Source organism: Lepus europaeus, chromosome 2 (assembly GCF_033115175.1).
Source record: "Lepus europaeus isolate LE1 chromosome 2, mLepTim1.pri, whole genome shotgun sequence".
In the NCBI taxonomy this organism is placed as follows: Eukaryota; Metazoa; Chordata; class Mammalia; order Lagomorpha; family Leporidae; genus Lepus; species Lepus europaeus.
The window spans coordinates 20284579-20303223 of NC_084828.1; the positions used below are offsets into that span (position 1 = coordinate 20284579).

At 39.0% G+C, this 18645-nt stretch overlaps 1 protein-coding gene across 3 annotated transcripts in view; it reads right to left on the reverse strand.

Annotated features, from left to right (window-relative positions):
• Positions 1-8736: 8736 nt before the first annotated feature.
• GABPA (GA binding protein transcription factor subunit alpha) overlaps positions 8737-18645 on the reverse strand; it is a 46670-nt gene continuing 36761 nt past the window's right edge. For all 3 annotated transcript variants that reach the window (XM_062206461.1, XM_062206479.1, XM_062206470.1), the window contains exon 10: positions 8737-12065. In XM_062206461.1, the coding sequence (XP_062062445.1) occupies positions 11837-12065 (229 nt within the window). In that variant the 3' untranslated portion in view covers positions 8737-11836. The remainder of the gene's footprint in view (positions 12066-18645) is intronic.

Sequence of the window (18645 nt, forward strand, 5' to 3'; positions counted from 1 at the left end):
TCTGATCTACCACACCCGTGTGAAGGTGGAACCAGCCCCAGCTGCAGACTCCCCGGCCCCCACCTGCTGAGGAAACAACTTCCCAGAGAACTGTAGTGTCGTGGGCCAGGACCCGGACTGAAGTGCAAACTAAAGAAAAGAAGCAGTGACACGAGAAGGGACCCAAGTTCCTTGACGCATAAGGTACTAGCAATCCTGTGCTTTTCTGTGGAGATTCATGGGCCCCATGTGGGGGTTGGGAAAGAAAGAAACCTTTGCCTAGACTGGGCCCAGCTATGTACAGGCCCTAGCTTATACAGGGACTCCTGCTGAATTTGTGGGTTACTGTCACTATCGAGCACTCTCAGGCTTGCCCTAGTGGGGGTTCCCCCCTGCAAGGGAGGAAAAGGGGTTGACTACAATCATTAAAATGTGATCCTCAAAATGACAACCCCCTCACTGGGGGATGTTTCCCTGACGAAGTCACTGCATGACCTACCAATGATAGCCTCAATGGCCACGGCATAGTAAGAACTTCTTAGTTCAGACTTAAGGCAGCTCAATCAATACCTAAACCCTAGTTGGAAGAATCAAAGTTGTGCATTCCTACTGTGTTACCAATAGAAAAAATAAATAAAGATAGCTATTTCTAAATATGAGTACATCTGGCTGACCCCTACTATAGGACATTTGAGCCAGGAGGCACCCCCCCACCCCCACTACTGTGTTGGGAACAGAGAAACCATTCTTAAGATACCTGGCCACCCCTTTGGAAGTGGATAAAAGGCCTGGAGCATGGTGGGCCCCTCCTTTTTGCTGCCCATGCCTTCGGGGTGCGTGGCCTTCAGGCCGCCCACTCCCTGCTTTCCTGCCTGCATGCTTGCCACACGTGGCTCGCTCCTGGCCTGCTCTCTTCTTAGTATGGACCCCAACTTAGCCTCTAGACTTCTCTTTCTACCCTAGATAAATCCCTCATTTTCTCATGCATTTCTCTCACTGAATAAAATCCTTAAAACTTAAAAAAAAAAAAAAAAAAAAAAAAAAAAAACACCTGGCCAAGTAGCACTGGAGAAATGGGGTGGAACCCTGTGCATCACTGTCAAGACATTGTGGTCCTACAGGTCATGACTGGCTGGCAACTTCCTGAGGAACTCAGGCCGGGAATATGGCGGCCAGCCCCAGATGGAACCTATAATACCCATCTGTGGCCTTGGCTTCCCCTAGGATTTATAGAAAGATGAATTTTGAGCCTCCCTTGGGTCAAGAAGGATGAGTAAAGAATAAAGCCTGCCAACTTTCCAAACCACCTGGGCTGCAGGTGGACCCTAGGATGGCTCAGGTCCCTCTTGAACGTACGGGTACCACCATCTGCTCGCCACGGCTGTCCCACAGCTGAGCTGCAGACTGACATTTGGCACGTTGAAGCATTAACAAATTACACTCAGCACCCACTGCTAGTGAAAACACAGAAGGGCACTCTGCTACTGATGTTCATAGCAGCTTTATTTATAGTAGCCTCATGTTGTAAACCATCTAACTGCCCAAGGTGACTACATAGACAAATTCTGACTACTCATACGGAAGATATAGTACGAATAAACCACTGCTGCACCAGCAACCCCAGGAAAGGCGTATCTGATCTGTAAAAGCAGAAAGCCGATCAACGGCTGGGGGTGAGATGATTTTCCAGATTGGGCACAAGAAAATCTTGGGAGGCGTTGAACATGCCCTACATTACACTTTGTCGATTACAATGGTGGACAGATTTACTGAAACACATCTAAACGTACATTTAACATGAATGGATGAGTTTATGTAAACTATACCTCAATAAAGTTAGAGATTAATTATTTAAAAATTACATGTAAAAAGTACATACCCAATTTTAAAAATTAGCAAATTTCAGACAAGATTATTATTTTTTAAAAGATTTATTTACTTGAAAATCAGAGTTAGCAGAGGAGAGGCAGAGAGAGAGAGAGGTCTTCCATTAGCTGGTTCACTCCCCAATTGGTTGCAACAGCCAGAGCTGGACCAGTATGGAACCAGAAGCCAGGGGCTTCTTCTAGGTCTCCTGTGCTGGTGCAGGGGCCCAAACAAACACTTGGGCCATCTTCTACTGCTTCCTCAGGCCATATCAGAGAGCTGGATCAGAAGTGGAGCAGCCAGGACTTGAACCGGTGCCCATATGGGATGCCAGCGCTGCAGACAGCAGCTTACCTGCTATGCCACAGCACTGGCTTTGTAACTCCTACTTTTAAATACACAAATCAAAAAGATTTAAGAGTCTTGTTAACCAAATGCAATGTATGATCTTACTTGGATCCTGAATACAATAACTACATAAACTATAAGAGAGACTCAGACAATCAGGGAAATCTGAACATGGGATATTTGAAAATATTAAGGGATCTTTGGCAATAGTGTGGTTATAGGGAGGGGAGAAAAGAAGGGATGGATTTTGTCTTTTAGACAGGTCTGTTGAAATAGTTAAAGATTAAATAATGTGATATTTAATATTTGCTTCAGAATATTGTAGTGGATGGACTAGGGAAAAAAAAGGTCATATATTGAAAACTGGTGAAACTGGGTGATGGATACATGGAGGTTCATTGTACTGTTCTCAGAATTGAGTATGTGTTAAGTTTTCCATAAAATAAATTTTTAAAAACATTCAGATGTAGCAACGTCATCTACAAAGCATATCAGGTTTTTGAAATTATGCCACTGGGGGGGGCGGCGCTGTGGTATAGTGGGTAAAGCCACTGCCTGCAGTGCGGGCATCCCATATGGGCACCAGTTCAAGTCCCGGCTGCTCCACTTCCAATCTGACTCTCTGCTATGGCCTGGGAAAGCAGTAGATGGCCCAAGTGCTTGACCTCCTGTACCCACGTGGGAGACCCGGAAGAAGCTTCTGGCTTCGAATCAGCGCAGCTCCAGCCGTTGCTGTCAATTGGGGAGTGAACAAGCGGATGGAAGACCTCTCTCTCTGCCTCTCCTTCTCTCTGTGTAACTCTAAGTAAGGAAATAAATCTTTTAAAAAAAAAGAAATTATGTCACTAAGTAAAGAATACTGATTTCTGTCCTTTTTTTTTTTTTTTTTTTTGACAGGCAGAGTGGACAGTGAGAGAGAGACAGACAGACAGAAAGGTCTTCCTTTTGCCGTTGGTTCACCCTCCAATGGCCACCGCGCTGTTCCGATGGCAGGAGCCAGGTGCTTCTCCTGGTCTCCCATGGGGTGTAGGGCCCAAGCACTTGGGCCATCCTCCACTGCACTCTCTGGCCACAGCAGAGAGCTGGCCTGGAAGAGGGGCAACCGGGACAGGATCGGTGCCCCGACCGGGACTAGAACCCGGTGTGCGGCACCGCAAGGCGGAGGATTAGCCTAGTGGGCCGCGGCGCCGGCCGATTTCTGTCCTCTTTATTTAATGGATGTGTTTCAGCAAAATTGTACATAAATAAATTATAAATATGATTGTTAGCAATATTTTATGTACTATTCAGAAAGTTGTTTGCAATATTTTATATACTGTTTTTTAAACTTACATTTAAAAACTTTTTTAAAAGATTTATTTTTATTTGTTTGAAAAGCAGTCACAGAGAGAGAAGGAGAGATAGAGATATCTTCCATTTGCTGATTCAACCCCAGCAACAACCAGGGCTGGGCCAGGCTGAAGCCAGGAGCCTGGAGCGCCGTCTGAGTCTCACTTTTGAGTGACAGGGGCACAAGCTCTTGGACTACTTTCTACTGCTTTCCCCAGTGATTTTGCTGGGAGCTGAATAGGAAGTGGAGCAGCCAGAACTCTACCCAGCACTCATCTGGGATACCAGTGTTGTAGGCAGTGGCTTAACCCACTGTACCACAATGCCAGCCCTGCAGTTTTAAATTAAAAAAAAAAAAATTAAAAGGGGCATGATTGTTTATTTTAATTTTTTAACTTATTAGTTTTTTTTTTTTTTTTGACAGGCAGTGTTAGTGAGAGAGAGGGGGGGGGGGGAGGTCTTTCTTCCATTGGTTCACCCCCCAAATGGCTGCTACAGCTGGTGCGCTGCACCTATCCGAAGCCAGGAGCCAGGTGCTTCCTCCTGGTCTCCATGTGAGTGCAGGGCCTAAGCACTTGGGCCATCCTCCACTGCACTCCCGGGCCACAGCAGAGAGCTGGACTGGAAGAGGAGCAACCGGGACAGAACCCGCACCCCAACCGGGACTAGAACCCGGTGTGCCAGCGTCACAGGCGGAGGATTAGCCTAGTGAGCCGCAGCACCGGCCCCAACTTATTAGTTTATTTTTGAGATAACATTTTAAATTTACATTATAGTCAAAGGCTTAATGGCTCTACCAAATAAGAAGCTCAGTAAATAAGAAGTGAAAGAACACTATAGTCCAGCAGGGAAATAGGCAGAGGCTATAAACAACAAATTAAAAGATGTTCAACTTCACTCATAGAGTAAAATTTAAAATAATCACAGTATCATGAATACTACGGTAGTATATAAATAAGAAAAAAGATGCATTTTTCTTAAACACTAGAGAAGAAAAGAGGTTTGTATTTATACTACAGTCTACAGAGGAGAAGCATTCCTGAAAAATACTTTGTAAGTGGAAACAACAATAACGAATATATGTCTGAACTCCAGACTTGCAACTACTTCTCAAGAAATAATAGTACCAAATTACCACAAAGCAACACAGTTCACTATTGTGGAAACTGGACCCCACCAAACTACTTTCTAAAATGCTTTCATGGCTTCTCGCTGTCCTCAGAACACAAGCCCAATTTCCGTAGCGTAGTGCAAAAGGATGGAGCTGGCTCCTCTCCTTACCCAGACCTCACTTTTTATACCTCTTCCTCTGAGAAGCGCTCTTTACATCATTAGCCCAGGACATGTGGTTTATGCTTTGTAGGACTTCAGTCTTTTCACTCTGTCCTTCACTGAACTGGGAGCTGTACCAACTGAAATAAACGAGTCTGCGGGCTGCTCGCCTCTGGCCCGCTTTCACCCAGCTCCCGGGGTCTGTGTGGTGACTCCACGCCTCTTGCCCCCACCACGCTCCTCCTTTCAGAACGAATCCACAGCAACATTTTTAAGTACAAGTGCATCTTTTTTTATTAAGTCTGTTGAAATCCACATTACTGGATATTGAAAGACATTTTTATAAGATATGCATATTCAAACATTTTCTCCCAATCTGTGTCTTGCCCTTTCATTTTAATAGGATCTTTCAAAGAACAAAGGTTTTTAAACTTTTTTGATAAAATTGGTACTTTTTTTTTTGGGGGGTCTTGTTTTGTTTGACAGGGAGAAACACAGAAAGCACCCATGTACTGGTTCATTCCCTAAATGCCTGCAATGCTGGCGCTGGCCTGGCTGAAGCCAGGAGGGAATGCAGTTCAGGTCTCTACCTGAGCCATCACTACTGCCTCTCAAGGTCTTAACTGGCACGGAGCTGGAGCTGGGAATTTAACCCAGGTACTCTGATATGTAGGTGGGCATCTTAACCACTAGCCTAAACACTCACTCCCTGGTTTTGCTTTGTTAATGTTTTACCTAGGGATTGACGCTGTGCCATAATGGGTATTGCCTGTAGTGCAAGCATCCCATATGGGTGCCAGTTCGAGTCCTGGATGCTCCACTTCTAATCCAGCTCCCTGCTATGACCTGGGAGAGCAGTGGAGGATGGCCCAAATCCTTGGGCCCCTGCACCCACATGGGAGATCCCTAAGAAGCTCCTGGGCTGGCTTCTGATTGGCGCATCTCCGGCCATTGTTGCCATCTGGGGAGTGAAACAGCGGATGGAAGACCTCTCTCTGCCTCTCCTTTTCTCTCGTGTAACTCTGGCTTTCAAATATATATATATATATATATATATATATATATATATATATATATATATATTTATTTATTTAAAGTTTTACCTAAGAAATCTTTGTCTACCCACCAAGGTCACAACACACTTCTCCTGATTTTATCTATGAACTTTTAGTTTGAACTTTCAGGTTTAGGCCAATAATCTATTTTGAAGTGGCATGGGATAAGGATTTAAGTTTAATTTTCTCCATATCTATCATCGATATGTATCTAACATTGGTTGAAATGACCATCCTTTCCCTTTCTACTACCTTTGTGAAAAATCAATTAGCTGTATCTCTATAGGTCTATTTTTTCTTTTTAAAATTTATTTGAAAGGCAGAGGGAGAAATATCTTCCATCTACTGGTTCATTCCCCAAATGGGTGGCCAGGCTGAAGCCAGGAGCTGGACTGGAGGCAGAGCAGCCAGTATTTGATGCTTTAACCCAAATGGCATCACAAGTAGCAGCCTAACCAGCTGTGCTACAACGCTGGTCCCCTATGTATCTATTCTTAGCTCAATTCCAATCTTGATTACTTTAGCTTTATATAGCAAGTGTTACAAAGTGCAAATTTACCAATTTTTAAAAATGTTTTGGCTATTCTGGATTACATATAAATTTTATAATCAGCAAAATAAGACTGCCAGAGTTTTGATTGCAATTACCCTTTGGTCAAGTTAGGGGCAATTAGCCCGTACAGAATTTACATTTTGGAATGTAAAACATAAATTTACAAATTGAATCTTCCTTTCCACAATTATATTTCTTCCCACTTAGATTTTCTTTAATTTCATAGCAAGTTTCTGTGGTTTTCACTGGATAGGTCTTAACATAAATTTTGCTGTTTCCATTTCATGTTAATAGTATGTAAACAGAGAATTTAGAATTTCAACTTCCAACTGAAATAGCAGCATGTAGAAATGAAGTTGAATTTTGTATGGGGACCTCGTGTATTACTACCTATAGTGTAATTATAAGTAATTACCTGGCTTAATGGATTTAATCATAGTAACCATTAATTCTTTAGCATTTCTGACATTATGAGGATGCCTTCTACAGTTGTACTTCTTCCAATATGTGTGCTTTTCATTTTTTTTTTTTTTTGCCTTATTTCACACAGTGTTAAATGGTGACAGCAGATCTCTTTCCCTTTTCCTAAATCTTAGCAGGACTGAGTGGGAACAGGCACAATCCATTCTGCTTAGGTATCTTTCATTAGGTTTACAAGGTCTTTTCTAATTCTAGTCTGCTTTATATCATGAGATTATGAGGTGACCATGTCCCTGATACCCGTTTATAGTTAATTTGGTAAATTATAATGACTTTTAAAATTCTAGGAATTCATTTAAAACATTCAATTGTAGTAAAATACTCCTATACATAATACAGAATTTACCATCTGAAACATTTTAAAGCAGTTTGGTACTGCTAGGTATTTTCATTGTGCAAACCAATCTAATTTTTCATCTTACAGAACTAAAACTATACTCATTAACAAATAACTCATTTCTCCCTCCCCACTACCTATTTTTTCACAAGTTTCTGTGAAAATCGGAAAGCAAAAACATGGTTTTTACCAATTTGTTTAAGAGTTTATTAATTTTATTTGAAAGGCAAGAGATATGGAGAGGGAGGGCGAGAGTCTTCCATCTACTGGTTCACTCCCCAAATGGCCCCAAAGGCCAGAGATGGGCCAGACCAAGGCCAGGATCCAGGAGCTTCATCTGGGTCTCCCATGTGGGTGCAGGGGCCCAAGTACTTGTGCCTTTTTCCACTGCTCTCCCAGGTAATTAGCAGGGAGCTGGATCAGAAGTGTGAGGACTTGAACCAGTGCTCATATGGCAGCTAAATCTGCTACATTACAGCGCAGGCCCCCACAGAAAGTTTTAAAAGTAGTATTGTAGGCCAGCGCCGCGGCTCAATAGGCTAATCCTCCGCCTGCGGTGCTGGCACACCAGGTTCTAGTCCCGGTCAGGGCACCGGATTCTGTCCCGGTTGCCCCTCTTCCTGTCCAGCTCTCTGCTGTGGCCTGGGAGTGCAGTGGAGGATGGCCCAAGTTCTTGGGCCCTGCACCTGCATGGGAGACCAGGAGAAGCACCTGGCTCCTGGCTTCGGATCAGCGCGGTAGGTACACCGGCCGCGGAGGCCACTGGAGGGTGAACCAACGGCAAAAGGAAGACCTTTCTTTCTGTCTCTCTCACTGTCCACTCTGCCTGTCAAAAATAAAATAAGTACTGTAAAGCAGTCAGTTCACCACAAAAAGCATGTTAAAACAGGTGTTTGATTTGCAAATTAATATCTTCCATCAAAATAAACTTACCGTTTAATTCCATTTCCATAAACATTTTGAAGTCCCTCATAAATCTCACTAAGGTCCTGATGGCTTTCATCACTTCAAACTACATAAAACTGAACTATTTTTAAAGCAATTCATTTCACTCAAACTATAATTTCTTATTTAAGCATGTCAACGTTTAATCACTGCTTAACCACACACAAAGGCACCGTCATATTTTTCCTCACCCCTTCCATCCTCTGTACTCTGGCTCTTTCTGAACTGCAGCCAACATGAACAGGTTTGTTTAAGTTATATTTTAAAAAGATTAGACATAGCATTTACGGTCAACAATCATCAGCTTGCCTTTTGACAAGTACTTAGTCTTTCCAATTTACCTGCCACTATTCTAAAACTGTTTGGCTTTGTAGAGGGGGCCTCATTGATTTTCTGAAAATGGGACTACTCTGTGCCAACAATTTCAGTTCAACAGATCTGTTCTTCCCGAACTGATTATTTTTAAGTAAAGAAATACAAAGAAATAATACACCACAAATGGACTGTCAAGTTTCATCCAACCAAACATTCTGGGAATTTGTTTCCAGGAAAAAAACCCTTTAAACAACATGGAAACATAGTGTATATTTTATTTTTTCTCATTTTACTATTTTTTACATTTTATGCACAAATACTTTTATCTGAGTAAAAATAGAAAATAACTGTTTTATGTAAAATTACAGTAAAAATAAAAACCACAAAGAAATACATAATTGTTATTATGACAGTATAAGTGTCTTTATTTAAAGAGTAAAAATGTATGCAAAAATTTTTCTCCCTTTTACAAAAGACTGAGAATGTTTTTTCCTGGCAACTGAGATATTGAAGTTTTAGTATTCTTTACACTCTCTAGGTCTGAAGACATTAACTTATTCACAGGTTTCTTTTTTAATTGTGAACTTTAAAATGTTTTTGTGCTATCCCAAAGGTACATATACATTAGTCCTTTTTAAGAGGCAGTAGCATAAAATGATGAACAAGGAAAACAGACCTCACTCACTATCAAAGCAGAACCTTTTGAAGAAATATACTTTGTATCACCTTTAGTCTTGGGAGAAAACAATCAATTTTTCCTAATTAAATGATGTGGATGATAAAAAAATTAATGTTATCAGTTGATCCATGTGAAGATCAACCACACTCAGAAATTCTGCCTAATTAGCTTGATTTTCTGATACCAACTCACATTTCAGAATTTAGGCTAGCAAGGTATATTTGAAAATTGGCTCAAAGAAAACCTCACAGGGAAAAACAGTTCTAACACAGAAGTGAAAATTTCATTATTCTTGTAAGATACAAAGGCCGATCAATGATTTTATCTTTTTTCCTTTGGAATAGCATGAATTTTATTTTCTTACAACACGTTATCTTTTAATAGAAGACTACCTGGCTTTCTGATAACTGTAACCTCAATAAGGACAATGGAAATACTTGACACAAAGTACTGACAGTGTCTTTAGTCAATTAGTCACATTACTCATGTCAGGGTGCGGAAGATGATAGCATGACAGAGGTGAAGAAAAGAAACAGCATCTGATAATGTGTGAAAGTCTCTGTTCATATTATGAGGAATGAAACAAAAACTGCCAAAGGAAAAAAGAGAAAAAAAAAAAAAAAAGCATTTGAGTAATGGCCAAAGGAGAAAAAGAAACAACAGTTTGATTTTGGAGATCTTAAAGAAATCTGTTATCCTTTGCCTTAAAAACCTAAATACATGTAAGTGAGACATAAAGGAAGTTTGTTATCTTGGCTAAAATTTTAATATGTCTTTCCAAAAACATTTTAAATCTAAAAGTCAATATTCTTATACTCCTGATAATATACCAAAAGAGTATACTTTATTATGTTTTTAAATTGATTAATCAACTCCATAGGACATAAGCAGATCCTGTTTAGCTATTTGTTATCTGAAGCTGGGGCTTCAATATATTATTTAATATTATTCTATTGAGATATTCTTGCAACCAAAGTGCCCAATTTTACTAACAATTTGTCAGTCTATTCTTATGTGCTTATAAAGAAGTAACAATGGAAATTACAAATTTTACTCTTTTTAGAACTGCTGCAGAATCTTGAATTTAAGATAGCAATATAAATGGACAATATAACCGCAGTCCAATAACACAGCACTTAAAATTATGATTTAAGATTAGCAGAAAAGATCAGAGCTCTCTGCCTAGTATTGGTAGCAGCAACTTCTAACAACATTATCACCATTTCCTCCTAATTAGTGAAAAGCATTAACTAAGCTTCTCTAAAGCTGTCCTGGGCTATGGATGTAAAGGAAATGATGAAGATGCATAAAGTAATATTTGAGAATCAATCTTCTTTGTAAGAGGATTAAAAGTTATTTGCAGTCTTTCTTGTCTTTATTTGTATTAATACCTGGAAACAAACACACAATAGTAAAAAGAAACGAAAAGAAAAAAAATTTTCTAGCTTTTTTGTTTAGTATGTTAGCTCATGGTAAGGAACTTCATATATATAGGAGCTAGTTAAAGAGTTTTCAAAATGATTTAATGATTTTCTTTTTGGGTATCATGTCTTCATATAAATGTGTTTAAGTGCACATACAAAGTGGCAAACTGCACATGTACATAGATAATTGTACAAACATATGTAATACTCAAAAGAAAAAAAATAAATGGGAAGTTGTAAAGAGAAGACTACCTATAATGGAGGTCCAATTTTCCTATTGTAATTACTAGTATCTTGAAAGGTAAAGTACTACTGACTGATTTAAAGTCTTCACTTTATCAGAAACACGGAATATATAAGCTGTTCTGCCTAATAAGCTGCTACTGTAGAGTAATTAAAAAAAAAAAAAAGAAAGAAAAAGGAAGCCATGCTAAACCAAACCAAATGTATTTTCTGGCTGAGGTATATATCTTTTCAGTTTTTTAAATCTCTGATAGAAAAACAGAGATCATTTTAGAATTTTTGAATGGCTGCTTTATTAGTAAATGTCTCTTTCAAAATAATTTAAATTCTTGGCTTGACAATACGAATAATCTATACAGAAAAATCTGTCACTGGCTGAGTTAAGCCACATTTAAACCTGGATCTCCATCAGAACTGCTCTTTGCCAGTCAACTTTGCTTGCAAATATATAAATTACTTTAATAACCTGATATTTAGTTTAGTAATTTATTAATATTATAATTTTATTTGATATGAACATTTTAGCTCTGCTTGATTAGATGAAACAGGCACAAATGCTCTAGCTAAGAAACTCCGTTTTCTGGTTCTATGTAAAGCTACATCTAAAGCAGCAGAGAGGGGAAAGTTATATTTTCAAAAATAGTTAAGCCATACTGTTTCCTGGAGATACTTATTTATTTTTCATCTTCAGATGCTACTGGCTATTTTTGGTAGGGCTAGACATTAATACTGACCACTTTAGCTTTCCTAACTGTTAACAAACTATCCCACAATGGACCCGCTTTCACACGGCAGATATTGTGGTGATCCTTTAACATACATATATTCTAAAATATATGCTCAAAGTAAAAAGATCCAAATTCACAAGAGTATGAAATATTTATAAAAAAATCATGCACTGGATTGTACAGTCTAGAAATAAGAGAAGATCCAAATTCAGTAATAAAGATAAGAGCAATACTTGCTCTAAATATTTAAGAAAGATCTCGGACTCCCAGAAGGTACTGGGCCTCAGTTATCCTTTTCTGTTTGTAGAGAAGCAGTAGCCAGGGCTACCGCTGTGACTGGCTGGGCAATCCCATGAAGCTGCATCTTTGCAAGTTTCTTCTGTTCACATTCCGTGACCAAACGGTTCAACTCTGCTGCACTGTATCCAATAAGAGTCTTCAAGTCACAGACAAACTTGTATACAAATCTCTTGCCTTGAACTTTACAAATCATGTCCCCATCATAATAATACCTTTAAAAGAGAAAAGTACATTAGAACCATATAAAAAATAAATATGACCTTTTTTAATAATATTTCACACACTATTCCACAAGCAGAAACCTGGTAAAGTAATGCATCCATAGTGACAATAAACATTGAAGTTATACAGACTATTTAATGAACTACCCAAGGAAACTTAAAAATCTTACTCAGTAAAATCTGAATGAATATTCAGCAGTATAAGACCTCATATATTAAATTTTTCAAACACATTTTTTCAACAATTATGATGAAACACTGATTTTTAAAAATAAACATAATTATTAAACAAACACTCTTGGGAGTGGCAGCAGAACCTAAGAACAAGGGTTTTAGAGTCAGAAAATCAAAATTCAAAACTTTCCATCTCAACTTACTACCTCTGTGACCACAGGAACGAAACATTTCCTCTCTAAGCCTTTATATTCTTAATCTATAAAATGAGGTGAAAAACTCAGAATTGCTAAGGATTCAAAGGTAATCTTTAAGCTCTTAGCACACTGACTGACAGCTTTTTATAAAAATATACACCATGTTAATAAGAATCCACAGAATAAAAAATGTTTAATATTCCATGGGTCACTGGAATGTCTGTCCACTTTTCTGTCATCTATAAAATCTCAAATGGTATAGGCATGATTTCCTCTTTATCATTTTACTACATGAAGGCTTTTCCAAGTATCAGAGAAATTATCCAAGCCCAGTAGGGAGCTTCAAATGTTTAAGCAAAGCAGCTAGAAGAAACAGAAGACAGAGAAAAACAGTAAAAGTATATTACACAACAATGTTTCTAAACCTACATAAAGCAGATTTCAGAAAAATTACACCAAAAATCTAGTTTACAACGCTTTCAAGGGAAACAGAAACAGACAAGTTGGATTTAGCATTTACACTGGAAAACAGACTTTATCACTTTGTACTGCCAACGCCAACAACAGGAAAAATAAGTTAATCAAATTCTTTTCTGGTCTGGCAGACTGTGAAGCAGTCTGCACTGCCCATAGACTTAGCTGTACAGAAGAACTATTTGACCTGATATAAACTACCGCATTTAGCAAGATTTTATTCTAGCAGTTACTCGGCTTAATCAAGAGTCCATTAATGAAAAGCCTGACCTAGAAGATATGTCATTTTTGCCGAGTTCTGGAATAGTAAACATATGATATTTATGTTTGATCTTTCTCCCTTTCTCTCACACACACACACACACACACACAACGTGCAGGGGCCAACACTGTGGCACAGTAGGTTAATCCTCCACTAGTGGCACCGGCATCCCATATAGGCGCGGGTTCTAGTCCTGGCTGCTCCTCTTCCAATGCACTCTCTGCTATGGCCTGGGAAAGAAGACAGCTTGGGCCCCTGCACCACGCGGGAGACCTGGAAGAAGCTCCTGGCTCCTGATCAGCTCAGCTCTGGCCACTACAGTCATTTGGGGAGTGAACCAGCAGGTGGAAGACCTTTCTCTCTGTCTCTCCCTCTGTCTGTAACTCTTTTTTTTTTTTTTTGAAAGGTAAACAACGGGCAGTCCAGTGTTTCCTTTTCTGTAAATTACATTAACATAAATTTGGATCTCAGTCCACAAACCACCAACTGTATATCATCTGGGTTAAAATGCTGTAGGCTTTGGCCTTGTCTAAATAAGGTCGGAGTTTGTGAACTTAAGAGGCTTCCATAGCCTTGGCAGCTCATGACAAGAGCCTCGAGTGATTACTGACTTCATAAATAAGAGTGTCAATTGTTAAATCAACAACAGGAGTCACTGTGCACTTACTCCCCATGTAGGATCTCAGTCCTTAATGTGCTGTACTATGCGAATTAACAGTAAAACTAGTCTTCAAACAGTACTTTACACTTTGTGTGTCTGTGTGATTGCGATCTGTTGAAATCTTTACTTAGTATATACTAAGCTGATCATCTGTATATAAAGATAATTAAAAATTAATCTTAATGAAGAATGGGATAGGAGAGGGAGTAGGAGATGGGATGGTGTGCGGGTGGGAGGGTAGTTATGGGGAAAAACCACTATAATCCAAAAGTTGTACTTTCAATATTTATAAGTTTTTTAATTTACTTTTTTTTTTTTTTTATTTTTTGACAGGCAGAGTGGACAGTGAGAGAGAGAGAGAAAGGTCTTCCTTTTTGCCGTAGGTTCACCCTCCAATGGCCGCCGCGGCCGGCGCATCTCGCTGATCCAAAGCCAGGAGCCAGGTGCTTCTCCTGGTCTCCCATGGGGTGCAGGGCCCAAGCACTTGGGCCATCCTCCACTGCCTTCCCGGGCCATAGCAGAGAGCTGGCCTGGAAGAGGGGCAACTGGGATAGAACCCGGTGTGCCGGTGCCGCAAGGTGGAGGATTAGCCTGTTAAGCCACGGCACCGGCCAATATTTATTAAATAAGTTTTCTAAAAAAAATGCTGTAGGCGGCCGGCGCCGTGGCTTAACAGGCTAATCCTCTGCCTTGCGGCGCCGGCACACCGGGTTCTAGTCCCGGTCGGGGTGCCGGATTCTATCCCGGTTGCCCCTCTTCCAGGCCAGCTCTCTGCTATGGCCCGGGAAGGCAGTGGAGGATGGCCCAAGTCCTTGGGCCCTGCACCCACATGGGAGACCAGGTGAAGCACCTGGCTCCTGGCTTCGGATCAGTGCGATGTGCTGGCCGCAGTGGCCATTGGAGGGTGAACCAACGGCAAAAAGGAAGACCTTTCTCTCTGTCTCTCTCTCTCACTATCCACTCTGCCTGTCAAAAAATAAAAATTAAAAAAAAAAAAAATGCTGTAGGCTTTTCAATTTCTTAAGAAAATTTCAGATAAGAAGCTTACAAATATTTTTTCCCATTCTGTTGGATGTCTCTTCACTCTATTATTTCCTTTTACCTGCAGGAGCTTCTGAGTATAATTCCATTTGTCTGGTTTTGCTTTTGTTGCCTTATCCAAGAAGTCATCACCAACACCAACGTAAGAAAGGGTTTTCCCTACATTTTCTTCTAGTAACTTCATAGTCTCAGATCTTAAATGTTGGTTGTTGATTCACCTTTGGTTGATTTTTGTCTATGGTGAGTAAGAGGGATCTAATTACATTCTCCTACAAATATAAATCCAATTTTGTCAGCACCATTTACTGAAGAGATTATCCTTTCTCCAATATAATGTGCACTTTTGTTGAAAATAAATGGAATTATGACAAACTGAGAAGGTTCTACTGCAAAAGAAACACTCAGGAAAGTGAAGACGCAACCAACAGAATAGGAGAAATTATTTGCAAACTATGCAACTGATAAAGGATTAATAACCAGAATATATAAAGAGATCGAGAAACTTCACAACAACAAAACAAACAACCCAGTTAAAAAAAGCATAAAGGACTTAAACAGACATTTTTCAAGAGGAAATTTAAATGGCCGAAAGACACATGAAAAATGCTCAGGATCACCGCCGTCAGGGAAATGCAAACGAAATTTTACCTCAATGAAATTTTACCTCATCCCTGCTAGAATGACTTTCAAACATAAACCAACAAACAACAACTGCTGGTGAGGATGTAGGGAAAAAAAGTACCCTAATCCACTGTTGGTAGGAATGTAAACTGGTAAAGCCACTATGGAAGACAGTTTGGAGATACCTCAGAAATCTGAATATAGACCTACAATATGACTCAGCCATCCCTACTCCTGGGAATTTACCCAAGGGAAATGAAATTAGCTTATGAAAGAGTTACCTGTACCCCCATGTTTATTGCAGCTCAATTCACAATAGCTAAGGCATGGAATCAACTTAAGTGCCCGTCATTCGAAGACTGGATGAAGAAATTATGGGATATGTACACCATAGAATGCTACTTAGCAGTAAAAAAAGGAAATCTGGTCATTTGCACCAAAATGGATGAATCTGGAAACATTATACTTAGGGAAATAAGCCAGTCCCAAAGGGACAAATACCAAATGCTCTCCCTGACCTGTGATAACTAATAGAGCACCTAAAAGGAAACCTGTAGAAGTGAAATTGACACTTCGAGAAGCAATGACTTGAACAGCCCTTGTTGACTGTCTCCAGACAGGTTTTTTTTTTCCTTCATACTATTTGTTGAACTCCTCACTTAACATAGAGCTAATCATATCTATATAAAGTTAATTGAACATACATCTCAGGGGCCAGCGCTGTGGTGCAGCGGGTTAAAGCCCTGGCCTGAAACTCCCAGCAGTTACTCTTTTGATCCAGCTCTCTGCTTAGGCCTGGGAAAGCACAGAAGATGGCCCAAGTCTTTGGGCCCCTGCACCCACCAGATTGGCGCAGCTCCGGCTGTTGCGGCCATCTGGGGAGTGAACCAGAGGATGGAAGACCTCTCTCTCTGTATCTTTGTCTATAACTCTGTCTTTCAAATAAATAAAATACATCTTTAAAAAAGAAAATATATCTTAGTAAAAAATAAGAGTGGAAATAAGAGAGGGAGGAGAAAGTTTGTAACTGTAAAGCTGTATAGTTCTGCATATATTCCTATGGACATACTTCTAAGGGTACAGTTTAAATACTTGCCATGGGTCCCCTAATCCCATTAAGCTGAGTGGTAAAAATGTCATCTTAAGTGTTAAAATGATCATATTAAGTATTAAAGTGAACATACAGATAGGATTAAGTGTTAAAGTGATCATATAAATAGGATCAAGTGTCTGGTAATAATAATAGATAGAATTATAAAGGAGAGAATGTTCCAACATAGGAAGTAGTCCACACAGCAGACTCATACAACGACAATTGCTTTAAGTAGCACTCCAAGAAGTCATCATCAACACAAATGTAATGAAGTGTTTTTCCTACATTTTCTTCTAGTTTGTACTTATGAAATTTGTATTCCTTAAATAAAATGTTTCTTTGGGAACAGTTGGCTGTATCTAAGTGGATTAATTTTTGGGTTCTCTATTCTAACATCTGACAAATTAGGAAAAAATATTTGCAACCTACTTACACAAAAAAACGACTATTATCCAGAATATATCAACAACTCCAAAAATTCAGTAAGAAAACAACCAATCCAGTTACTATATGGGCAAAGGATCTCAACAGACAGTTCTCTAGAGAAGAAATACAAGTAGCCAACAAATATATGAACAAATGTTCAGTATCACTAGCCATCAGAATGCAAATCAAAACCAGAATGAGGTATCATGTCACCCCTCTAGAAAGACTTATCCAAAGACAGAGAGCAGCACATGTTGGTGAGGATGTGGAAAGGGGAACTCTTATACGCTATTGGTGGAAATGTCAACTAGTGAGGCCACTGTGGAATACAGAACATGGATTTATTATAAAAGCAGAAATGGACCTGCCATATGATCCAGTAATCTCAGTACTACGTATATACCCAAAAGGAATGAGCACATTAAATCAAAGAGATATCTGCAATATGTTTATATAGAAGGAATGTTCATAACAGTCAAAATATGTAATCAACCAAGGTGTCCATAATCAAATGAACGGATATATATGATTGTATGTATATATATTATAATGGAATATTATTCAGCTATAAAAAAGAATGAAATTCTATCATTTACATCAAAATGGTTGTAACTGGATGACACCATGTTGAGTGAAATAAGCCAGAAAAGATAAATACTGTATATTCTCCATTATATGTGGGAGCTAAAAAAGTTTTATTAATTAATCTAAAAAGAAAAACCAGAAAGGCCTAAGTATTAGTTTTGCTGAAAATACAGTGTTTTGTAAAACAAAACAAAACAAAACAAACTTCTACATTAATTTGTAAGGTTACAAAAAAAATAACACATTAGAGGAAAAAGGAAAACAAAAGGAAAGTGGTTTTATATTTCTAAAAGGAAAACAGACTTGGTTATAATCTTGCATGTTTCTTGGTAAGTGGTGATAAAATAGAAAAAGACACACACATTTTAATTCTATTTACCTTTTCCTTTCATCTAGCAGGAGTATCACAGAACTGCATAATAGTACTCATTACATTTCTTCCCTATTATGAAGTAAAAAGGTATACAGTACCTACATTTTCATGGATACGATTTCTTTTCATCCCTTTTCTAAGTTTAAACCTTTTTAAACTGTGAAATATATAACACAAACAAGATACAAAAGTAAACAGCTCAGCAGTTCATTTCAAAGTAAGCATTCACCTGTTAACTATCAGGTCAAGAAGCAGAACACTGTGAGCATCTAACACGACCTCCAGGCCTCTCCCAGTCATCTCTTTACCTCTGCTTAAGAGGTAAACATAGCCTGTTTCATCTATTTTCATTGTTTTCTTTTTATTTTTCATGTTGAGATTTTTTACTTTTATCACTTAAATATGCATCCCTAAATGCTGTAACATTTCCTGTTTCTTAAACTCTAGTAAATAAATGCACTCATATGGTACATATTCATACAGTATGCATCTTTTTGGGTCTGGATTCCTTCTCTGAACATTGTTTTGTGAGGTCCATCAAAATCATTATCTGCATCAGTAAATAATTTTCTTTGATACACTTATGGTATTGTCTGAATTTATCACAACTGATTTACTCATTTACTATTGATAGATTTTTGGATGGTTTCTGGTTTGAGGATGC